The 25,403-nt window shown below is 42.8% G+C and overlaps 2 protein-coding genes across 3 annotated transcripts in view; both read left to right on the top strand.

Annotated features, from left to right (window-relative positions):
- The window catches only part of TLCD4 (TLC domain containing 4), a 39,060-nt gene extending 17,187 nt beyond the window's left edge, over positions 1–21,873 (top strand). For both annotated transcript variants that reach the window (XM_026700126.2, XM_087930190.1), the window contains exons 3-7: positions 6,945–7,034; positions 8,461–8,519; positions 9,340–9,434; positions 10,911–10,984; positions 21,039–21,873. In XM_026700126.2, the coding sequence (XP_026555911.1) occupies positions 6,945–7,034; positions 8,461–8,519; positions 9,340–9,434; positions 10,911–10,984; positions 21,039–21,372 (652 nt within the window). In that variant the 3' untranslated portion in view covers positions 21,373–21,873. The remainder of the gene's footprint in view (positions 1–6,944; positions 7,035–8,460; positions 8,520–9,339; positions 9,435–10,910; positions 10,985–21,038) is intronic.
- LOC148126185 (uncharacterized) lies at positions 14,305–15,988 on the top strand. The gene is given in 2 exon segments (XM_087928701.1): positions 14,305–15,215; positions 15,217–15,988. Coding segments are annotated over 2 exon segments (1,683 nt in total).
- Positions 21,874–25,403: the final 3,530 nt, after the last annotated feature.

Here is a 25,403-nt window from a genome sequence, read left to right as displayed (position 1 = left end):
TATTAAAAAGCCAGAAAGCTAACAGCAAGGTAATACACCAAGCAAAAATGATTTCTTGAAATAAGAGAAAATAGAAATGTTGTAATTCAGGAAAAGATACTTTTCCCTGTAAGCAAATAAGGGCTCTATATTAAAATCTGTTCCATAGCATAGAATTTTCCTTATTTCAGCCAATAGACATGCCCAGAAAGTTCAATATTGTTGAACTTTTTGAAAAGTGAGGATATTTTCTGGCAACCTAATATAGGTTAGTTCATTTTCCATAGAGCTGCTACGAGTGTCCAGGTTGGGAGGTGCTCCAGTCTCGGCTCTCACAGGCTGAGCTTGAAATTGAGGAACGCCTCTCACCATCACGTGGTCCTCTGGGCGCTCCCCAGTTTTTAGCTTAGCCTCGTGGCAGTCAGGCTGTTTTTCTTCACCTCTGGTCGTTCAGCATTTTTCAGCATTCCTCAGAGTTTTCTTTCACTCAATTGGACCCTTTCTCAGCAGCGCAAGGGATTTGAGGTTTGAACTCCTTGGGAGTCTTCTTATAGGGGGATTACTTATTTTCGCTTTCTCTAGGGGTGGAATCTAGCGCTTCGAGCGTTGCCCCCTCCACCCCCCAACCCCTCCCCTCGTCTGCCGCTAAGTTCGCTCCGTGCTAAGCCGCTTCGCTTCTCTGTTTGCCTGCCTGTTTTCCTTATTCGCCGTTCCCCCAACAAACGCCTTTAGCCCAGGGAAACTCGCTTCCCTGTCTCTCCCAATAGTTTTGCGGCCTGCTGGCCTTCTATTTTCGTCCTGGGAGTTTACCGCCGCTGGGTTTTGCCTCCAATTTTTCGCGGCCTCCATTTTGTCCGCCCGCTGGCGCCCGCCATCTTGGGTGCGTCCAGGAGTCGCCGCCATCTTGTTTGTGGCCGCATGGCCGTCCGCCATTGCTAGAGGCCTAGCTGCAGGCTGCGTTATTTCTGATTCACTGGGCAGATCCTCGGACTGCCCACATCTCAGTTGGTACCTTTTAAAAACTCTGTCGAGGTCTTCCTCACGAAATAAGGGTCCGTTGGCTCCTCGCAGCCTCCCCAGCAAGGCGAGGTAGCAGCTCTGCCATCCCCCCCGGTCCGCCCGGCAGGGCAGCTGCTTGGCGTTTACTTTCCGGCTGTTTGGCTTGTGGGCTAGGCTCTGCTCCTCAACAATTTTTTACAAAATTTTTTTGATCAAAAGGGGTGTGTGAAACGAGTGCTGGGATCCCCGGCCTCAACGTAGGCCGCATCCAGACATGCCAACCGTCTTGCATTAATTCAAAATTTCCTTTTTTCTCTCTCTCCAGATGGCAGATGATAATGCATCTCGTGGCACTTCTTTGAAGGCCAAGTCAAAATCTCATCACCTGCGCAAACAGGCACAGGAGGTATCCAAAGCCTCCCAGAGGGATGCCCTCAGGCGGCACAGGGCTCTTGAGAAGGAGATTGACAGGCGGTCCAGAGAGTCAAGCTCCGTGCCCCTGGCTCCTTCCACCCCCACTCCCTCAACCTCCACCCATCTTCCTCTCCCCTCCTCCCCTGCTCCTCCCTCTTCCTCACAGTCTAGACAGGCCCCTGAGGCCACCTTTATTCCCACTGCTGCAGGCCTGCGCCCGGAGGAGCTTCATCCACCCCCCACGGTGGAGATCCCTGAGAACCTGAAACAATGGATGGACCTGGCAATCCGGCAAGGGATAGCGCAAGAGCTCCAGCAGCTGGCCGGCCCGGCCCCACGGCCTGTGGCCCCTGAGGCTCAAGCACCATCCGTTCGATCGCTCTCCGGATCAGCAGTCTCGCACGGTCAGGTAGCATCCCACAGGGATTTGCCCTTGCCTTTGGGGATGGAGGAGATGGAGACCCAGGAGCCCGGAGGACCTGTCCTCTTTGGGGACGAGGAAGACCTCGATTTGGGGTCCATCATGGGCAGTGAGCTCTTCTCGGGAGCAGACCCACTGGAGGGGGACATGTCGGAGGACGAGGGCCTCACTCCGGACCAGCCCGCATTTGTGGGGCTGTTTAAACCGCACCTGTTTAGGTCTCTTCTATTCAAGGCCAAGAATACCTCTGGCCTGACCCCTCCCACTCTGCCCAAGCCAGCGGCCTCGGGGGAACCTCTCGACTCCATCTTTTCCCATCCCGTGGTGGAAACTGATGTGATCCCTGTTCCACCCATCTTTTCCGACCTGGTCTCCAGGCAGCTAGCCTCCTCGGGGCCCCCTCCCCTCCCAACACTCAGGACAAGCGGTTTTTCAACCTTGACCCGCAGTTCTCCCTCTTGCTCGATCCCCTTCTGTGGACGAGCCTATTGTAGGCCTAGCTTCCCGTTCAACTCCTAGTGATGCCCTCGAGGCACTCAAGCCCGAGGACAAACGAGCTGAGCTGGCCCTGCGCCGCCACCTCTCTGACGCTTGGGCAGTCAGAGCTTCCACTGCCGCGTCCTTTTTCATTAGGTCCTCTATCAAGTGGCTTCAACAGTTCAAACAGCATGTCCCCGCAACCAACCTCAGAGTGCAGCAGGACATCGCTAAGCTCACGGCCGCGGCCGAGTTTTTGGCGGACGCCACTTTCCAGGCTGCAAAATTTTCTACCAGGGCCATTTCGTCCCAGGTTACCGCTCGCCGCCTGCTCTGGCTCCGCCACTGGCAAGCGGACGTCAAAAACAAGGCTAAGCTAGCTTCAGCCCCCATTTCTGGGGGGAAACTTTTTGGACCGGCTCTCGATCCATTCCTGGCCGAGACCCGTAACAAACGCAAGTACCTCCCCTCTCTTTCTCAGAGGACTGACCCCAGAGGTGCCTCTCCCTCTTTTCGCCAAGGTTCTTCCCGTTCCTCCTCCTTCCCCCCCAGGTACTACCAATCCCCTTCCTACAGACCTTTCGACCGGTCGGACTCCGACAGGCCCAGAAGAGGTACCTCATCCAAGCAGCCCTCCCGGGGATCCGGAAGCAGGCCGTTCCGTCGTTCCCGATAATGCTCCTTAGTCTTCCTCCGTTCCCAGGGTGTTAACCGAGACTTGGGCGGCCTTGCCGCCCACTTGTGATCCTTCCCTGTCCGGTTTCACGGTCGCCTGGACGACATCCTCAACCTTTCCTATTTTAGGGCCCTCGCCCAGCCAGTCACTACTCTGACACTTAACACTCTGCAAAACCATGAGCTCATGATTTAGTGGCCAAAAGTCACCTTTCTCCCTCCATTTGAACCCTTCACTTGGGGGCAGTGATCTCGTGGCCCGGGAACCGGTTTTCTCTGTCTTCGGACAGGTGGCTTACTATCCACCAATCTTACAGGTTAGGAGGGCAAGAACAAATTTCCTTTTCAGATTTGCCTAAACTGTTGGGGAAGCTTATTTCATATATCTGCATTATCCCTTGGGTCCTCTTTCCATACCAGGTCTCTACAATGATTCTGCCATCGTACCAACGTTCAGAAAGGAACAACTCGCGACTTCGGGTCGGAGTTTCCCTAAGAGTCCTCATGTCCCTCCCTTGATGGACCGGGCCGGCCATCAACAAGGGTCTCTATCTCAAGGTACCCGACAGGCTATCCGTCATCACGGACGCGAGGCTACCCGGCTGGGGCGCTCTCGCCCTCCTCATCTTGTCCCAGGGCAAATGGTCGGCAACAGATCTACCCTGCTCCATAGATTAGCTGGAGACCCTCGCTGTGCACCTGGCCTTTCGCAGCTTTCTACCCCAGGTACGCGGACCTCTCGTTCTGGTCCTCACAGACAACACCACCACAAAGATACATATCCCCAGACAAGAGGGCACTCAGTCAGCAAGGCTCACGAGGAAAGCCGAACGCCTTTGCCGTTGGGCGGAACCGAATCTGGCCTCCATCAGGGCAGGTCACATATCGGGAACATTGCACACCTAAGCAGCTTGGTTCTGCTGGGTCACCCTGGCCCAAGCAGAAGGGCCCCTCCACCCCTCCCTTTCAGGGAGGCACTCTCAATCTCGGGATCCCTCAGTGTATCCCCGCGCACCCTCTCTCAACGCCCAACCACCGAGATTCTTCCCAAATATCCCCCAAGGGCGGGGAATCACAATGCCTTCTGTTGCCCTTGGGCCCCAGGGGCTCCTTTATGCCTCTCTCCCCCTCTCTATCATCCTCAGGGCCAGTCGCCCTCAGTTCGCGATCTTCCGCAACCTTTTTGGTGGTTCCTCCTTGGAGAACCCCCCAAACAGGAGCCCCCTGTACCGGGGCCTCCACTACATCCGAACCCCCTTGGCCCCAACCAGCCGTCTGGGGGTCGAGCGGAACCACTTAAAAGCGCAGAACGTTTCCAGCCAGGTTATAGACACCCGTACATACAATGCTACGTGGGTCGCCTTCCGTGCCTGAGCCCTCAAGTTCCAAATTAACCCTCTTTCTCTCTCCATCGCTCAGATCCTGGAATTCCTTCAGGAGGGCCTTAACAAGGGACTGTCTACCGACACCCTAAGGCGTCAGATCGCTGCCCTCGCAACGGTTGTCTCTTCGGACATTGGGGGTTCCATTTCCCATCACCCCCTTATCCGGGCTTTCCCCAAGGGAGCTTCCAATCTCTGCCTCCTGATCATACACCGTTTTCCGACCTGGGACCTCAACAAGGTCCTAGTCGCTCTTACCAAGCCCCCCTTGAACCCACTAGGGAGGCTCCCTTACAGTTTCTCACCCTCAAGACTGTTTTTCTTGTGGCCATCACATCCGCTCGTCGGATCTTGGAGACGGCAACCCTTTGCCACTAGGCAGGACCTTTGTGTTTTTCACTCTGATAGAGTCGTCCTCTGCCCCGAACCCACCTTCCTCCCTAAAATAAATTCAGCCTTTCACAGAGCTCAGGAGCTCATACTCCCTAACCTCTGCCCCAATTCCTCTCCAGAGAGGGAGAGACAGTGGCATTCCCTTGATGTAAGGCGCGCCTTGAGAGTGTATATCAAACGCACTCAGCCTTTTTTTTTCACTAGTCAGAGGCCTTACCTGTGTCTTTCCAACCTGCCTCTCTCGGTCACAAGGTGACGCCCACAACCATGGGCCGCTGGATTAGGGCCTCCATCGCCAAGGCCCACTCCACTAGAAGTGCGGCTACTTCTGCCGCATGGGCCACACAAGCCTCTATAATCGACATCTGTAGGGCTGCCATCTGGGCATCCCCATCTCCCTTCATCAAGCATTATAAGATTGATGTATTTGCATCCGCCGAGACTTCCTTTGACAGGCGGGTCCTTCAGCGGGTCCTCGAGGTTCCAGGGGAGGTTCCACCCCAGACGGGAGCCCGCCCGCAGGACTCGCCAAGCTTTGTATGTCCCAACCTGGACACTCGTAGCAGCTCTATGGAAAAGGGCGTTGGTTCTTACCTGATACGCTTCTTTTCGTAGAGCTGCATAGAGTGTCCAGCCCCACCCATTAGTCCGTCTGGTGGGGAACCTCGCTGTTCGACCAAGCAAACTAATACTCTTTAGTTAGGATGAGAACAGGGCCTTCCTTCTCGTCTTCGCAAAACTGGGGAGCGCCCAGAGGACCACGTGATGGTGAGAGGCATTCCTCAATTTCAAGCTCAGCCTGTGAGAGCCGAGACTGGAGCACCTCCCAACCTGGACACTCTATGCAGCTCTACGAAAAGAAGCGTATCAGGTAAGAACCAACGCCCCTTCTATTGTGCTCCCTGTAGCTGCTTATGGTTGTAAAAGTTTTAAAAAGTAAGTCAGGAAAAAAATGACTTGTTTCAACTGTGGTGCTAAAGAAAGCTCCAGCATATTCTTTGGGCAGCAAAGATGACTAACAAGTAAGTACTGGAATGCGTAACACCAGACATGTCACCAGAAGGCAAAATCACGAAACTGCGTCTTACTTTGGCCTGGTCATGTGGGGGAATTCATTGGAGAAAACAATTCATTCACGTTTGGAAGAGTTAGTGGTAAAAGGAAACTAGGCTGTCAAAGAACACATTGGTTGGACACCATCGAAGCTGACACTGGCTAGAACATAGAAAAACTCAAAGAAATAGTGCAAGATCGGAAGATGTGAGAGACTTGTCAGCCTTGGAAGCCATTTTCTCCTTTGGAGCTTCGATTAGCCATAACAACATTCCTTTCTCTGGGAGTCAAGGACGATTACCCTGCACCTGGAGGGGAGTGATTGGGGGTAGTCTTCAGTTGGGATGAAGATATGATTGGGCCATGTGATGGACTTGTGGGTGTAGGGGATGAATTCTTGACTTTCTTTTGGGTGGAGGAAAAACCCGGAACTCTCAGATTCGGGTTTTCCCAGATGTGCCAAAATGACATCTCTAATAAAATGCTAGCCTCAGAGTCTTTGTTCGTGGAGGTTGTTACTTGGAACACTGACAAGACTTGGCCTACAGAATTGTCAAGAGCTGGATTCAACTGAACGGATAACATCATCATAATTTTGGATCATTGTAGATTCCAGGTATAATTAAGAAAAACATATGCATCATAAAGCAGTTGATCCAGAATCATAGTAACAATTGGTTGGTATATCTCAAAATGTAACAATAAATTTGGCAAGGCAAAAGCTATATGGAGCAAATGTCTATGGAGATTCTCAGTCATCCAGGTCATGGTTGTCTCAAAGGTGCTTTTTTAAGAGGCAACTGGACTTTCTGGTTTTTCTTTGAAGATGTTTCATTTCTCATCCAAGAAGCTTCTTCCAGAGCTGAAGAAGCTTCTTGGATGAGAAGCAAAATGTCTTCAAAGAAAAATCAGAAAGTCCAGTTGCCTCTTGAAAACATATGGAACAAAGTTTCAATTACAGAGTTACAACTTGTAACTTGTAACTAATTGTAATCAACCCACATTATTTTTAATGAGCTATCCAGTACATAAGAAACATTTAAATTGCACAAATCTCATTTGAAGATCGTAGGACATTATTTGTTTTTTTCATTATTGTGCCATCAAATTAAAGGTAGCATATACTTAATGGGATTGCTTTTGTCTTTTAGGACAGTATCTACGTTCCATGCCTTGGTGGTTGAAATATTTTGTGTGTATATTTTATTGTATGATGAAGCTATTAATGCTGACCGTGTTTGGTAAGAAATATCTTGGTTTGTAAATCTCATTTTCTCTGTCCTTTATTATTTCTTTTGCTGGTCAAATTACCTTTAAGTTTAATAGAATAGAATACTTTTATTGGCTACGTGTGATTGGACACACAAGGAATTTGTCTTGGTGTAAATACTCTCAGTATATATAAAGAAAAGATACATTCGTTAAGAATCAAGAATCATAATGTACAACACTTAATGATAGTCATAGGGTACAATCAACAATCAAATCATACTAGGAAACAGTCAATATAAATCGTAAGGATACAAGTGACAAAGTTACTGGCCTACAATCACAAGTGGGAGGAGATTGGTGATCAGGAGTGATGAGAAGATTAACAGTAATAGTAGTGCATACTTTATAAATAGTTGAACAGTGTTGAGGGAATTATTTGTTTAGCAGAGTGATGGCTTTCAGGAAGAAACTGTTCTGGTGTGCAGTGCTCTATAGGATTTAAAAATGTTTATGTTTAAAAAAACATAAAGAGAGATATATTTATTTGCTACCCAAACCTTTCTAAAATTACAGTTTATTTAAAACTATAACATGGAGGAAACCTGGGCTTTTGCTTCATTTAAACCAAAAAACAACAACTTGAGGCAGCCTGTCCCCCAACTATTACTATATGCAGGTAGTTCTGACTTACGACTATAAATGGCATCTGCCCATTATAATAGTAGTTCATGGTGAGAAAAAAACAGGTTATCACATGACCAGTCTGATTTTACCACTTTTTTTGTGGCAGTGATTAAATGAATTACCAAAGATCATTAAATGAATTCACAATTGTTAAACAAACTTGTTGTTTGCTATGGGCCATTTTTGCTGAAAACCAGAAGCAATGTTTTTCAGTAAAACTCACGTAAATCAAGGTCAAGTGACTTTGGGCTGATTCAAATAGTCTTCAGCGTGGACCAATTGCTGAGCTCGGAGGGGGTGATTGTTGGAAATTTGGAACCAGGTCAATACTTTTTGGAGGGGATCCATTGTAACTTTGAATGGTCTCTAAGTGACCAGGCATAAATTGAGGATTACCTTTACTCACCTCCTTTGGATCACTTCTTATGCTGGAATGGAAATATTTTTCCTCCTTCATTGAAACTGAGATAGAGCAAAGGTGGAGGAAGTTAGAAACCTAATTAGATGAATAATGGCTCATCCTCTCAATTTTTTGTCTTCAGAATATTATTATTAATCTTCTTAAATATGTCTGTGCAGAAGCTTTTCTCTTGCCTGTTTGCCATTTACCAGAGTTGTAGGATCATCTTACCAGATTTGGTGTCTGTCTTCCAACATCAAAAAAAGTGAATCATCATATGTGGGGGGGAAAATAAATATAAGCAAAATGTAAAATATTTACAGTGTGTTACATTTAACACAAAGTAATTCCTTTGATGTCTTTGTTTATAGGGGCGATCCTTCTACAGTGCAACTAAACCTTGCTATCACTGTAGGCTACCTCATTTCAGGTAATGTGTAAAATATTATGTGTATAATTTATTGTAAGTCATCTGTTTTGAAAGAACCTTTTAACGGAAAGTTTACCAATTGTGCTGTAAAAATGTGATTATTTTATTTCATAACATGACAGTATTGTGTTAAATATCAAAATATTTCCTTCTGTCAATTTCTCATTCTCAAGCTTGAGTAACAATAATTACTTTTCCCCCAATTTTTCTTCCTGCTATCATGGTACTACCTCTAATTTGGTATCAATAATTTAATAACCATAGAATAGAATATTTTCCAAGGGAAAATAAACGAGGCCTATTCAAGGAGGGACACTTAGTTTCCTAATTACATGTCTTCCTCTTGAGTTCTCCTTGAGATGGATATTGATTAATCAGTGGGAAACATATTATTTTGTTTTGAAATTTCAACTTCATCACTGGTCCTCAGTTTTAAAAGGCTACTTCAGGACGTGCATGAATACAGTATATATCCTGCATGTCTTTAATAAAAACTCAAATATTTCTCAACATAAGGTGGGAGGAGATTGCTATAGTTTGAAACATTAGCCAACTTCATGACTAGATTTCAAAATAACTTTCTATGGTGAGGCAAATCTGATATTTATATCCCTAGGAAAAATCAGTGTTACATGGTAAGTGATCATTAGCCAAAGCTTAGGGTTCTATTTTTGATGTTCTGGCAAGGGCAACTTGGAAATTTTTATCCTGATAACAGAAAAAGAGAAGTAAATTTCTCTCTGCCTTGCTGCATTAGAAGTTTTAAAATAAAATATAATAATTGTAGAATTTTATTTACCTGTTCTTTATTTCTTTTTAGATTTGTTGCTTATTATTTGGCACTGGAAGGCAATTGGGGATGTATTTTTTGTAACTCACCATGTACTAGCTCTATATTCATATTACATTGTACTGGTAAGTTCTATGTTAATTTTATTACAAGTATACGTGTGTTTTAGCAAAAATGGATTTTAATAGGCTTACCGTTAAGATTCATGGTTCTTACCGTTAAGATTCATGGTTCAAGAAGAAAGTAACTGCTCTATGAGGATTATGATATTACAGTGGCTAACACAGAAAAGGAATAAAACTTGATATGTAAAAAGGTGACCAATATTCTGTCATTTCAGAACTGAACTTATTTATCAAATATGTAGCTGTCTTATGTTATTTTGCTTATGGGAAGTGACAAAAAAGTGACCTATCATTTTGTTGTTTGTATGTACACTGAGGGACAAATTTCTTGTGGGTCACACTTGGTCAATAAGAGAATTCTATTCTATTCTATTCTATTCTATTCTATTCTATTCTATTCTATTCTATTCTATTCTATTCTGAATCACTTAAGAAAGTTACAGTGTTTCATAATCAATACATCCTGTGTTCATCAGTAGCCCTTCAGTTAATATGCTTTGCCTTTTATACTTGTCCTCTTTCAAGTATATTTGGGATTAAGAGAATGAAGCTTCAAAATTAAATAGCAACATTCAGAAGTTAACCTAGATGCAAATTTGGTAGTTAATAGACCATACACAAATCTGACTAAGACCAGAAATCAGAATTGTTGATAGCATACTGAACCATTGCAGATTTCAGTTATATATACAGGTAATCCTTGACCTACAGCAGTTCGTTTAATGACTGTTTGAAGTTACAAAAAAGAAACCTATGACCATTTTTCACACCCACAACTGTTGGCAACGGTCATGTGATCAAATTCAGATGCTTGGCAACTGACTCATATGTATGATGGTTGCAGTGTCCCAGGGTCATGTGATCCTGTTTTGAGACCTTCTGACAAGAAAGTCAATGGGGAAAACAGATCCACATAACAACCTTGTTACGAACTTAACAATTTCAGGGATTTACTTAATAATTGTGGCAAGATGGGTTATAAAATGGGGCAAAACTCGCTTAACAACTATCTCACTTAGCAACTGAAAATTTTGTCTCAGTTCTGGTTATAAGTTGAGGACTATCTATAGAGAATGCATAGCAACATGGAAATGCAGAGATCAGGGCATTGACCACAGTAGCTTTTATTCAACAGTAGTAAGATCATTTATATTGGATAAAACTTACATAAATTTGAACTATTGAAGTTGTCCTTGTGAAATGATTTTTCTTACTAGTTTTTAATAATATGGTGGGTGGATCTTTATAATAGTTTCTAAAGGATGTGTTAAGTGGTAAATTAGATTCATTAGAGAAAGGATTGAAAAACTTGGTATATTTTCCTAAACAATATTCTATGTTGTTAATTATTCAATCTACTACTATTATTTTATGTTAAGTGTATAATGTTGATATTTAGAAGTTTTATATTATGTGTTATTTTTGTAAGACTTAGAACTGTGATTTCTGGTTTGTTTTTCTACTTCCTTTTCCTAGGATAGAGGAGTATTGGCTTATTTTGCTAATTTTCGTCTGCTTGCAGAATTGTCTACCCCTTTTGTGAATCAGCGGTAGGTAATATTTTCTATAAGTTATTCTTACATTATCATTTAGCTTGCTATTTGTAATTCAGTCACTACTGACCTAACAAATGTGCACTGTCTATTTATCGTGATACAGTGTCACTCTTTTTTAAAGTTAAAACCTTGTGGTCACTGGTGTTTTAGCAAAGGTTTAATGAAAATGACCCAAATATATTAATTGAGTTTTTTTTTAAATGTATGAATGCTAGAGGACTTAATGAAATTGCATTTAATTATGAAATAATTTAATTTCTATTAGCATAATTTCTAAAAAGATAACTATTCAAATTAAAACCAATAACCATATTGTTATTTATCTTACTATCCATTCAAGGCTCTTTAAAGCAGAAAGAGACTTTTATCTAAATAAAAATGTTAAGATTTTTTTTTCTTTGTGCAATGATTCTTGGAATAGGTACCTTACTTAGGGTCAACTTTTAAGTTGCATGCATTCTCAAAAATTGTATAGTACTATCTCTTGCAAGTTTATTTCATTCTTGTTGTTTTATTTGTTCATATCTGCTACTGTATTATATAATCATTTCCGAGATACATCAAAGACTTGTTAAAATCTCCGTCAAAATCATGATCCATCTGGGTACCAAGAATGAGATATAGAAATTAATTTTTGAAATTTTCTAAAGATTTCTACATTTTCTAAATTTCCTCCCTCCCTCCCCTTCCTTTCCTTCCCTTCCCTTCCCTTTTCTCATCCACTGCTACGTATAGTTTGAACATATTAACTCATTGCCTGCTTTTTTTACTGATTTTGAATATTTACTTTCATTTCAGAGTTTGAAAGTTTAATATAGTGTTTTCTTTTAAATTTCAACAGTCTAATTCTTTTAGTATCACTTTATGTTGTCATTCTCCTTTATTTTGGCCAGGACATGTAGAGTAAAGGTTTTATAGCATTAGAAGGAGGAGAATTAGAATGAAGAAAATAGCCTCTTTGCCTCATTACTACATTAAAATGTTATTTTTTTATTTTGTTTGTTTCATCTTTCATGCAAAAAGTGATCTAAGGTCACTTCATTATTGCTATTGGAAGGTATTAGGCTCATTCATCACAAATGAATCCTTTGCTGTGCTACTTTTGCAGCATGGCACAAGGTACAAAACTAGTATCTACAGTTTGGCTCCAAATTGGTTTCAGATTTCTTTCTATAGTTGCTTTCAGGAGTTATGTCATTGCTATTTGTCTTTGCTGCTTTGAAGTGAAGAGAATCTCTTTACTAACACACAAATATAGTTTATGAATACGTATCTTTATAGTAACCACTTATATTCCTTGCCTATATCATTAACAAAAGGAAAATGGTCAAGTTGTACACTTCAGCTGAACTCCCTGACATCTATAAACAATTCAATTATTCTTTTGAGCTGGTCAACAAAAATTATAGAAAGCAAGGTACAATAATCTAAACTAAATATAGGTTCTTTTCCTTCCTTTTTGAATCATCTGGATAGTTTAAACTAGAAAATCACTTCAGAGGAGCCTCACTTTTTGAAAAAAATAAAATAGATGGTATGCTGTACATGTATATACAAATTATTAACCCCTAAAATTTGTCAGAGACAAATTTGCTTTTATATAATGATCCTTAATAATGTGTAAAGGAAGTTTTGAAGAGACATGAGACAAAATTCAACGTTCTGTTAGATCTTGCTTTAAGTTTATTTCACTTCCTATGAGTATATCAATAGGAAGAAAAGGAACTATATTACTCCTTTCTTTACTTCTATTCATTCAACTGTATTTATTTTTATTCATTCAACAAATGCAGAAACTATACTGGAGTAAGGACAACATGAACAAAATCACACAGGGAAAGAAATATTTCCCACTTTATTAGAATAGAAGGGTTTGGGGAGAACTAAACATAATAAGATCTAACAGAATACTGAATTTTGCCTCATGTCTCTTCAAAATTTCCTTTAGTGTGAGGAGAACAGCACATTTCCAAAATTTAACAATATATTCTGTGAGTTTGGCTTTGATCTGTTTACACAAAGGAAGATGAGAAAAATGATACAGGACCCCACTTTCTCCATAGAGCTGCTGCGAGCATCCAGAGTGGGAGGTGCTCCAGTCTTCGCTCTCACAGGCTGAGTTATAATTGAGGAACGCTCCTCCTCCTCCACGTGACTCCTCCGTAGCGTTCCCCAGTTTTAGCTCAGCCTCGTAAGAGACAGGCAGCATTTTACAGCTCTTCCTTGGCCGATCCAGGAACTTTCTAAAAATAATTCAGGTTTGATTTCCTTTATTTCTCCTTTGGTCCCTCGCAGTTGGTGTGCCTGATACCTATCTAGTGGGACGTTTTTCGCCCCTCAAGGGGGAGAAAAGGGGAGCCTAACAGCCTTTTAGGCTACCCCCCCCCTCTCCCTGCCTTCCGTTTTAAGCCAGGCTGCTCTCAGGCAGCGGCTTGCTGTTCACGCTATTTATAGCGCTCTATAAAGTTGTTCCTTCCCCCCAAGAACGCTCGTTAGAAGGTGAGCTCGCTCCCTTCCGCCCCTCCTGCTTCAGCACTTTATCTGGTTTTTCAATTGAGGTGGCGTTTTTTCTTCTGCTTCTGTTAGTTTGCATCGGTTCCGGACACCATTTGGGGTGTGCCTCGTGGCCAGATGCCATTTTGGGTGTGCCTTGTGGATGGCCGCCATTTTGGGTGTGCCTTGTGGCCGGACGCCACTTTGGGTGTGCCTTGTGGACGGCCGTCATTTTGTTTTTGTAATTTATCTCAGCTGCGGTGACTTTGGAGGCACAGAGCCGGACTGGAAGGCCTGCTAGTGCCTTTATAACTGGGTACCGTGACTCCTAGCCCTGCTACCCTATTTATCTTTGTTATTGTTGGCTATTCCCAAAGCAGTATATAGAGGCGAGGTTCAAGGCCTTGTTAATTCCTCCCATTTTGTTGGGAGGTTGCCTCAGGAGGCCCTGCTTAATTTTTTTTGCCTGCAATTCTTTCTCAGTTTTTTTGTGGCCTCAGCGTTCATTCGACTCATTGGCCTTTTTTAAGTACCTGTGTTTCTGGTCTTCATTCTAACTATTGTCTATAATCATACGGATCTGGTAAGTCCCAATTGATCCCACCTCTTCCCCCCCCTCCAAAAATTAAGATAAAATAAAATAAATATAGTTAATATTCGCAATAGACCCAGAAAACAGTTAATATATTTTTACGATAATTTTTTTTCCAAAGGGGGGACGCGGTTCAACTATAGGATATCTGGCCTTGTTGTAGGTCAAACTCCTAGGCGTGCCAACCGCTTCTTTGAGTCTACTTTCTGTATTTCTCACCTTCCTTATTATGGCAGAGGACAATCCCAGAGGACCTTCTTTGAAGGCCAAGTCTAAGACACACCATCTGCGTAGGCAGGCCAAGGAGTCCTCCAAGGCTTCTCAGAGGGATGCCCTAAGGCGCCACAAAGCCTTGGAGAAGGAATTTGACAGGCATTCAAAGGACTCTCAATCTGTAACCTCAGTCCCTAATATACCCACCCCTTCTACCTCCGCTCAACCTCATCTTCTGCCAGAACAGATTTCTCTTTCTAGACGCAGTTCGCCCACTCGCAGCCCCAAAGCCGCTCGGGTACCTGAGCCTACATTCACACCTACCGCCGCTGGACTGCGCCCAGAGGAACCATCCACGAGCATTATTCCAGACAGTATCAAGGAGTGGATGCAACTGGCCATCCGACAGGGAATTGCGGAAGGTATCCAGCAGCTGTCCAGACCAGGTTCTCAAATGATGGCACACGAGGTCGAATCCGCTTCTGGAAGATCCCTCCCCAGACCGGAGCATCGCCATGGTCAGGTACTTTCTCAAGGGGAGATCCCTTTTCCGGAAGGGGAGGAGGAGGAGGAAGAGGATATGGATCTTCTACACTTCGGGGAAGAGGAAGGATTGGATAGGGGGTCCTTATACTACTCTGAACCCTTTTCAGAGGTGGAACCGATGGAAGGAGAGATGTCTGAGGACGAGGGGATTTCTCCGGATCAACCCACCTTCGTAGGCCTATTCAAACCCCATCTGTTCAAGTCCTTGCTATTCAAGGCAAAGAACATTTTGGGCCTAATGTCCCAGTCACCCTCTGGCTCTTCCTCAGCAACTCCCAGAGACCCAGAGGACTCTATCTTCAAGCAGCCAGTCGTAGAGGCCGAGGTTATTCCCACTCCACCCATTTTCACCGACTTAGTAACAAAACAGTTGGCCTCATCGCCCCCCCCCCTCCAGTCAGGACAAGAGATTTTTTAATCTCGATATGGATTTCTCTTCCTTGTTAGACACGCCTGAAGTGGATGACCCCATAGTTAGATTAGCATCATCCTCCAATCCAACTGACACCCTGGAAGTCTTAAAACCAGAGGACAAACGGGCCGAGATGGCGCTACGCCGGGCTCATCTTTCCGATGCCTGGGCCATTCGATCAGCCACGGCCGCATCCTTTTTCACTCGATCTTCCATCAGATGGCTCCGCCAGTTGAAGCAGCATGTCCCCCCATCTAACACCAGGGCTCACCAGGACATTGCCAAGCTTACAGCTGTGGCAGAATATGCGGCCGATGCCACCTTTCATTCTGTGAAGTTTTCCTCCCGGGCCATCTCCTCACACGTTACAGCCCGACGTCTGCTCTGGCTTAAACACTGGCAAGCAGACATCAAGAATAAAGCTAAATTGGCTTCTGCTCCCATCTCGGGAGGCAAATTATTTGGCCCGGCCCTGGAACCACTGTTAATGGAAAGCAGCAATAAAAAGAAATTCCTCCCATCTCTTTTTTGCAGGCAGGAGTCCAGAGTGTCCCAGCCCTTTCGAAGGGGCTCCTTTCGCACCCCATATCAATCAACCTTCTCTCCCAGGTTCCAGAGATCCCCGTCCTTTCGCCCAGCTTACCAGGACCGGGGCGACCCGGGTGACAGGAATAGGAGAAGGGCCAGTTACAGGAGACCTTTCCGGGGCGCAAGAAGTAAATCGTCCCGGCGCCCCAGATAGTTCCACCACTATCCATCCCATTGGCGGCCGCCTCAAATTTTTTGCCGGCCAATGGGAATCATCCACTTCCGATAATTGGGTCAGGAACACTGTCAAATTCGGCCTCTCCCTTGAGTTTCAGTCTCCTCCTCCGGAGCATTTTATGGTTTCCCCCCTTTCCAGAGACCGCACCAAGCGTGCTCTCGTAGAAGCTGTGATTAAATACCTTTCTGAGATCAGGGCCATATAGCCTGTGCCATCCTCGCAGCGAGGAAAGAGGTTTTACTCCCACCTTTTCTTGGTTCCTAAGCATTCCGGAGGCTGGAGACCCATTCTAGATTTAAAGAGTCTTAACCGTTACATTGTCCGTCATAAGTTCAAGATGCATACTCTTCAGTCTATACTTCAGGGCACCAGGGAGGGAGACTGGCTCACCTCCACTGACCTTTCAGAAGCTTACCTTCACATCCCTATTCATCCCTCGTTTTTTCAATTTCTGCGATTTTGGTACAACGGCTAGCATTTTCAGTAGATGGCACTCCTCTTTGGTCTAGCCTCTGCCTCAAGGACCTTTACCAAGGTTCTGGCAGCCCTTGTGGCTCACCTCAGGAATTTCCTCATCCGCATTCACTGCTACCTGGATGATATCTTCATCCTCTCCCCTACCAAAGACCAATCTGAGAGGGACACTAGAACCACTCTCTCGGTTCTTCAGTCCCATGGTCTTCTCGTAAATTGGGAGAAGAGCCAACTTTCCCCCTCCACCCGGATAGCTCACTTAGGGACAGTTATTGACTCAGTTAAAGGTAAGGTCTTTCTTTCCCCTGAGAGGCTTCTCAGCATCCGGAAGTCCGTCAGGGAGGTTAGACGCGCAAGAAAAGCATCCTTACTGAGTCTATCAAAGTTGCTTGGCAAATTGGTCTCATGCATATCCATTGTTCCCTGGGCCCGTCTACATACCAGATCTCTGCAGTGGTTCCTGCTACCCTATCAACGCTCCGGAAGAAGCAACTCAAGAGCCGTGGTGAAAGTTCCTCCAAAGGTCCTCGCTTCGCTCCTCTGGTGGACCAGGCCTGCTACCAACAAGGGACATCTCTTCAAGGAGCCCCAAAGAGTCGTTCTCACTACAGATGCCAGCCTATCCGGATGGGGGGCTCACGTCCATTCTCTTTCAGCCCAGGGCACTTGGTCAACACTCGAGCAACATTGCAGTATCAACTGGCTGGAGCTCCACCCAGTCTACTGAGCTCTACGCACGTTTCACCCTCAGGTGTGCGGGCGTCACATACTGGTCCTGATGGACAATATTACAACCAAGGCTCACATCAACCATCAAGGGGGCATACATTCCATTCGACTCATGAAAGAGGCCGAGTGGCTCTGTCGCTGGGCAGAGTCCAACCTCTTATCCATCAGGGCAGACCATATCTCGGGGGTCTCAAACGTTCAGTCAGACTGGTTGAGCAGGGCCACCCTAGACCAGTCAGAATGGCGCCTGCACCCCTCCCTGTTCAAGGAGGCCTCAGCGATATTCGGTCATCCACTGCTGGATCTGTTCGCATCTCCGCTCAACGCCCAGACTCCCAGATTCTTCTCACGCTACCCCACCCAGGAAGCGGAGAATCACGATGCCCTACACTGCCCATGGCCCACAGGGCTCTTATACGCTTCCCTCCCTTTCCGCTGATCCCCAAAGTGATCCAGAAGTTGATCCTCGAGAGGGCGGAAGTTCTACTGGTCACCCCGTACTGGCCCAGGAGACTGTGGTTTGCGGACCTTCACAGCCTTTCGGTGGCCCCTCCTTGGAGGATTCCGCCAGACAGGGTCTCTCTATCCCAGGGACCTCTTCAGCATCCAAACTCGCAGTGGCTTCAGCTAACTGTCTGGAGGTTGAGCGGGACCATCTAAAAAAGGAAGGCTTGTCCAATCAGGTCATCAGTACCATTCTGGCAGCAAGACGGCCTTCGACCACCCGCATATACAATGCCACCTGGAACAGCTTTTGTAAATGGTGCCACAAGTCACTCATCAATCCACTTTCCCCATCAATCGCACAAATTTTGGCCTTCCTACAGGATGGGCTGGACAGGGGCCTCTCCCCCAATACCTTGAGAAGGCAGGTGGCAGCGTTATCAACTGTTGTCTCTGGCAATTCTTCTGGCTCGCTCTCGCACCACCCGCGTATCCGAGCATTTCTTAGAGGTGCCACCAATCTGCACCTTCCTGTGATCCACAGATACCCGACTTGGGACCTTAATAAGATGCTCACGGCACTGACCAAACCTCCCTTTGAGCCCCTGAGGGAGGCGTCTCTGCAATTCCTTACGTTTAAAGTGGTGTTCCTTGTAGCTGTCACATCGGCAAGACAGATATCTGAAATAGCAGCTCTATCCGTTAGAAAGGATCTCTGCGTTTTCCACGCTGACCGGGTGGTCTTGCAACCAGATCCTTCCTTCTTACCCAAGGTCAACTCCGCTTTCCACAGATCACAGGAACTTATCCTGCCTAATTTTTGCCCCAGACCTTCTCGAGAAAGGGAACGGCAGTGGCACACTCTTGATGTCCGACGGGCGCTTCATATATATATTCATCGTACTCTTCCTTTCAGGAAGTCAGAGTCATTGTTCCTGTCATTTCAACCAAAGACGCTGGGTTTCAGAGTATCCCCATTTACTGTAGGCCGTTGGACCAGAGCTACAATCTCCAAGGCCTATTTAACACAGGCGCTTCCTGTTCCTAGTGGAATTACCGCACATTCTACAAGGAGTGCAGCTACCTCAGCAGCCTGGGCTACCCAGGCTCCGATAATTGATATCTGCCGAGCAGCCACATGGGCGTCTCCGTCTCCCTTTATTCGCCATTATAAAATTGATGTCTTTGCTTCAGTAGAAGCATCCTTTGGCAGGCGAGTCCTTCAACAAGTGGTTAGAGACCCAGAGGAGATTCTGGCCCAGATGGAGTCCCTCCCGTAGGACAGGTCATGCTTTGGTATGTCCCACTCTGGATGCTCGCAGCAGCTCTATGGAGAATGGGCGTTGGTCCTTACCTGATACGCCCTTTCTTGTTGAGCTGCGTAGAGCATCCAGCCCCACCCTAATTTGTCCGTCTGGTGGGGAATCCTGTTTCGGCCAATGATTCAAGCAGTTTATAGTTGAGAGTTGTTCAAACACTAAGATGAGGGGATGCAATTCTGTCTTCTCGTCTTCGTAAAACTGGGGAACGCTACGGAGGAGTCACGTGGAGGAGTAGGAGCGTTCCTCAATTATAGCTCAGCCTGTGAGAGCAAAGACTGGAGCACCTCCCACTCTGGATGCTCTACGCAGCTCGACGAGAAAGGGCGTATCAGGTAAGGACCAATGCCCATTTCCTACATCTATGCATTCTCTAGTATCTGTGCTGAAATAGAATATTTTTGTCTTGTTGTTCATTTATTCATATCATCTATTGATTAGAATTAATGGTTCATTTCTATGCTTCTGTTTATTCTTATTTACCACAAAGAACAAGAGTAGAGAATACATTATCAACTAAGAAAATATACTTTAGATCATTGCTCCACTGCAGTTGAGGCAGCACTAATGCAGATTAAGAATCTTTATTCTACTAGAATCTACTATTATCTCTCTTATCCTTGAAACATATGTGGGCAGTGCCAAGTGCATTGATGCATGTGGGAGAACATGTCCGGCAATGACAATCTTTTGGTTCCATTTACTGCTGCTAGTTGTCTGTTGGATCAACCTCTTCTTTCCAGTCTCAGATCTGTCTGCTATCCCTCAGTTCTCTTTGAGCTGTTAGGTAAATTGGAACCCTGGTTTCTACAGCCATTCTGCACACACCCTTCCCCCTTTGGATTAGTCAATTGGTTGATGGAGTTTCAAGTCCTGAAATTGACTAACCTGTTCTTGGATTCTCACAAGTAATTCGAAGTGTAATGGAAAGAACTTATCTTTCAAATTTCTGTAGCTCACCTTGACAGGGAATTTTCTTCTCAATTATTACAGTTCACAAGAGCTTTGCTCCTTACTACCTCTTCAAGTAATATTCTTGGGGAGCTTACAGCTCCCCACAGAACCCATTTCTCAAACTTCAGGTTTTCATCACCCCCTATCCAATTGCTGTCCAAATCCAGATGATCAGTTCACTACAAAGATCATTAGATGGCAGCAAACAGATACAAAACCTTTCACTATAATCAGTCAACTCATAGTTTCAAGGATTTAAAACAAAACAAAACAACAAACAGTTCAATTAGTTGACGATATGACAGGAGAGAAGAAACAAAATGATTGCAATTTTGGAGGAACCAAAGTGTTATGTATACAACTTGGAGTGGGCTTTTCACAGGTTGATGAGTGGGGCTGGAATTTCAGCCAAGGAACTGCCTGTCATGCCCCTTAGCAAGTTCCCCATTAAATCTTTGGAGATAGCTATGCTGCATGAGACTTTTCCAAGTATGTGGTAAGGATGGCATTGTGGTGGCAGCCAGATTTCAGGGCAGCCAAATTTCTTGCCCATTCTAAGCAAATAGAATGCAGATATGCAGATATGGTCTCTTTCCTGTCTCCTGTACAGAGGTGGATTTATAAACTGTACAGAAGCGGAGTGATAACTCAACAAGACGTCCATAACAAAGAACATTTATTGGTTCATCAGGTATCCTCATAACTCACGTTTGTGACGAAGTTCTTTTATGACCAATCCTTTGTATATCTGCCTTGTAGGTAAAAGATGGTTATCTCCTAACCCATCTCGTAGCGGTAGAAAAAGCTACTATCAGTTCATAAGTCCAGGCAAGAATGGAGGGAAACTTCCCCCAACCTTCAAGGGTCAATTTAGTGACCAATCAGGATTACAGATGTAGCCACGTGACATGAACTGCATTTCCCAGGATACCTTTAACTACATTTACCATGATGCATTCCCTTAAGGGGACAGCTCATAATTCCTAAGTAGCTATCCAATTCCCATAGACTGGCTGGGACAGCACAGTCTCAGACTTTGCTGAGATAAAATTAATATTACTGTACCTTTCTGGTTTTGATTTCTGTTAATCTTTTTTCTCTTATAGGTGGTTTTTTGAAGCATTGGGGTATTCTAAAGCTTCAAAAGCTAACATCATAAATGGACTGCTAATGACCATCATGTTCTTCCTAGGGAGGATCATAGTCATTCCAATTTATTACAACAGTATGGCTTCTGAGTTTGGAACAGAAGCCTACTACAGATTAGGATTTGTAGCTCAAACGGCCTGGATTGTCTCCAGTATCATATTGGATATTATAAACTTAATGTGGATGGTCAAAATTACACGAGGATGTTACAAGGTTATTCGTCTCATTGGACAAGAAGAAGCCAAAACTCATAAAAATGGGAAATCTGACAACACGAAGAAGAACATTTAATAGCAATTCGGAGTACGTTAAAAGAACAATGGACACTTTTGCTATAAAAAGTTCCTCTTAAGGAAATATAAAGTTACCTTTCTTAAATTTAGGATTTCCGATAACACACTGCTTGGATCTCCAAAAACTTTTTCATCCGAAGACGTGGATTGTGTGGAGTCAGAAACAGCAACAACATGCTGCATATGTTGGCAGCCTTGGCAGGGTGTCCTAAGCATTGAATTTTAGCACTATATTCCTGTAAATTTTCACTCAGGTTTCTTAAAATGATACGTTTTTAATGCTTGTGAATGTCAGGTTGTTTACATTCTGCTAATACGGCAACATTTCTGGCATGTTTCTCGGCTTCCCTAATATTTGGTGTTCATATCTTATCTGCTTTGCAAATTACTCATTTTGGATCTATACATTTTACTCCTTTTTCTACTGCCTTACGTGCATGACCAGGATCTTTGAGATTCATTGACTAGTTTTACATACAAATACGAATTTGAGCTTGAAGATCTTTTTTCTTAACTGATTGTTTTTATTGCTTCTTACTGTGTATAAAAATGGTATAGATGTTTTGAACTTTTTAAATATCCAAATTTCAGCATCTTTGCATGGGAAATAGTAGGGAGATTTTTTTTAAAAAAAATGTGCCAGTATTCTGTTTCCCTGACCCAAGTATTGGGACTTTGATCTGTTTTCAGCGTTTTATCATGTAACAGACAAATTTTATGCTATTAAAAACCCCTGAGAGGTAAAGCATTAATGAATTTTGGACATGTGGATAGTCACAAGACCCTCTTTACTAATCAGTTCATTTTAACTTTTCTCAATTTTTCTTTTAATACAATTTAGGAAAATGTGCTTCTCCAATGAGAAAAATCACCCTTCAGCTCTTGACAATGGATACTTGCAGAAACATCGCTAATATTTATTTATTTATTTATTTGTGTATTTATTTAGTCCTATCTGTTCTGTTTTAGTTCTAGCAACTCAAGATGGTCTATATAGTATCCTTAGTATGGTCAAAATAAAAGTTAGACAATCACTAATTAAAAAGGACATTACAATAATAGTCTAGTTTCACCACCTTTGCTGAAAAGTGTTTGGACCAGGTTGGTCTTAAATTTTTTGCAAAGGAAAAACAAATAGGCTCTGCATCTCAGGGATCAAGATATTCCACAGAGTGGGAGAATATACACTTCTGGTTCCCACTCCTTTCACATCATGCAAATGGGAGACCCTTTGCCACCTTTCTAGGAGCGGTATTATAGGATGACTGATTCTATTCCAGAGACATGTACAGATGCTGAACTGTGTCATACATTATATAAGTTACAGTTTGTATCTTCAACTGGGCCCCGAAATCTATTGACAGCCAACGAAGTGAGTATGAGTCTTTTGCTACTAAATCCATTCCCTTTTTTTAATAGCTAGGTTGATGCAGTTTGGCTCAGTTGCAGCTTCCAAGTCATTTTCAAGTTCGGTCCTACATAAAATACATTGCAGTAGTCTAACTGTGAGGTAACAAGGGCATGAATCATAGTTGCAAATACAAAGTGAGAAGGGAAAATTTGTAAGAAAAACAAAATAATTGGAAATCTATGGTTTACATTAACTTCACATATGCTCTCTATTATTATGGACTCAAGTTTATCTTATATTGTAATATATTAAATTGAACTTAATCAAATCATCATCCAACATATTTTTAATGATATTTACCACTTACTCATCTAACACATATTTTGTTTTGAATAGCATATATCCTAATTTACTGCTGGCTTGTTTATTGGCATATTGGGAGATTGCAGAGAACTGCTTATTTTCCCCATCAATGCAACGTCATTATGTTCTTGATATTCTAGAATATTATACAAGCACAGAGGTACTGTTTAGCAAAAGCTTATTCATAGGTTGATGAGTGTAATAGCAAATGTTGATTTGCACATCCCATTTTAAACTCCTCAGATATTTCAAAACATGTCAAACACAGTAAATCAAATCTGACATATCAGATTTACACTCAGGAACCATATTTTGTTGTTGATTAGGTGGCTGGTGAGAAGGGAAATCTCCATATTTCATCAACAAGAGTTACAGAACTTTCAGCAACACTCAGTTGAAATTCCGTGTGTTAGTGTATGAATGGTGGCAGTTCACGTATTCAACTCTGAGATTTTAAACATAAAATATTAGTATTAACTTTTTATCGTAAAATGAGAAAAAAATGGAAAAGCTTTAGAAAAAAAGGTTTATTTACAATTCATAGTTATAAATACAGTAATTCATTTAATCTCATTAAATTTAATAAACTTTATTATTAAAGCATATGGTTTCACACTATCTTAATATATTCTGCAGTTGTTTGAGATTTGAGAAATGTTTTGAAATTTAAAATTCATTTTTGAACACTATAGCAAACAGTAAACTGTTTAACAGAGTTCAAGTTAATTAAAGCCACCTTTAATTAATTATTTTTCTAAACATCAATTTAAATTACTGATCAGTATACACTGAAGCAACTGGTGCTATCAAGTATGGAGTATTTTGTAGCATTATCTGTATTTATAAGCAATGTGCTCCAGAAGACCACCTTCTTGCCCTAATTTTAAACTATATAGTTGGACCTTAGAGAGTTTTAGAATACAGTTTAGTGCACTTTTGCAGTGTCAAGTAGTAACAATATTGGAGATTCAGACGGACAAGAGCCAATCACTCAGTAGTACATTTAACCACTGGCATAATTTCATATAATCTCCCTGACCTATGGGAGACAGTTTGTGCTAATTGTACTTTCTGACTTTAAAACAGAGGATAAGATGGAACATGATTAAACTGAAAAAAAGGGTATCACAACAACATATTAATTTCCTATGTAACCTGAGAGTAAGTAGGTGTTTGATATAGTTCAAGAAAAAACACAGCCAAACCTCCAAGTAGCTTGATGAGAATTTGGTTTCTGAAGCTTTGAAAAATGAGCTTTCCTGTCTTGAATGAGAGAATGCACAAAATAATATATTAGTACCCAGTGGCCTCTCTATAATGCATGCTAGTAACTATAAATCAAATGTTGAAAAATTATCAAGCAATTTATTTAAAGTGTGACTTGAATTAAAGTTTTAATGACTGATCCTATGTCCACCCTAGGGTACATCGGAGCTCTTATCTAGAGAAAATATATCTGTCCTAAAAAGGCATTAATAGCTGAGGTTGTTGGCTTTTTGAAATAATTTGTAAAGTGCCATCATTATCTTACAAATTGACATAGTAACTTGTACCTTTTTTTAGGGAGGAAAAACAAATGTGTTTATTTGTGGTGAAATATGAAAAGGGACTTACATTAGTAGGAGCATAATCCCTCAGCTATTTTGAGAGACTAATTACAACGGGAAATCAATTGGCTTATGTAAAGATTCAGGATAATACTATTTGATTATATTAAAAAATGTTATTGTTAACAAACAATTGTTAATCTAAGAATGCAATAAAAAGCAGTATTAAAAATTTGTGCTCCATTGGACTACTGAATGAGTTAGGCAATATAATTATCTTTACTCTAAAATAAATCTCACAAAGCCCAATATAATTTACTGCTTAGCATGCATATTACAAGTTGTAGCATGTATAGTCTTTTCAACTACTCCCACTCATTTCAGAAGACTTTAACACTGAAAACACTGATAATATTACAGTGTTACTGGTAGGATTAATATCAGAACTAATCTACTATTTTACAAAATTAACCATGATTAAGTACAATACAGTAACACAGGTTTTATAAGTCAATCCTCTATGTTATTTTGAAGTAAAGATTAGACATGAATATACTAATTCGTTTTATTATTTTAGCAAGGATAATTTTGTTATGGAAAACTGAAAAAGGCAACATGATTGGGTAGTTTATCTTGGTTAGTTTCTTCTTTGTAAACTGTCATGGAGTTCATAGACTATTTTAAGGAAGACGCTCATCTGAATATCTTAGCATAACTTAAGGAAATTTTTGAAAGGGAAGATTTTGAATACCCTTTTCTCTCTGAAAT

This window comes from Pseudonaja textilis, chromosome 3 (assembly GCF_049901715.1).
Source record: "Pseudonaja textilis isolate UNSWEBS1 chromosome 3, rPseTex1.2, whole genome shotgun sequence".
Taxonomy (NCBI): domain Eukaryota; kingdom Metazoa; phylum Chordata; class Lepidosauria; order Squamata; family Elapidae; genus Pseudonaja; species Pseudonaja textilis.
The sequence above is the reverse complement of the archived record's forward strand: the minus strand, read 5'-3'. Positions and strand labels throughout refer to the sequence as shown.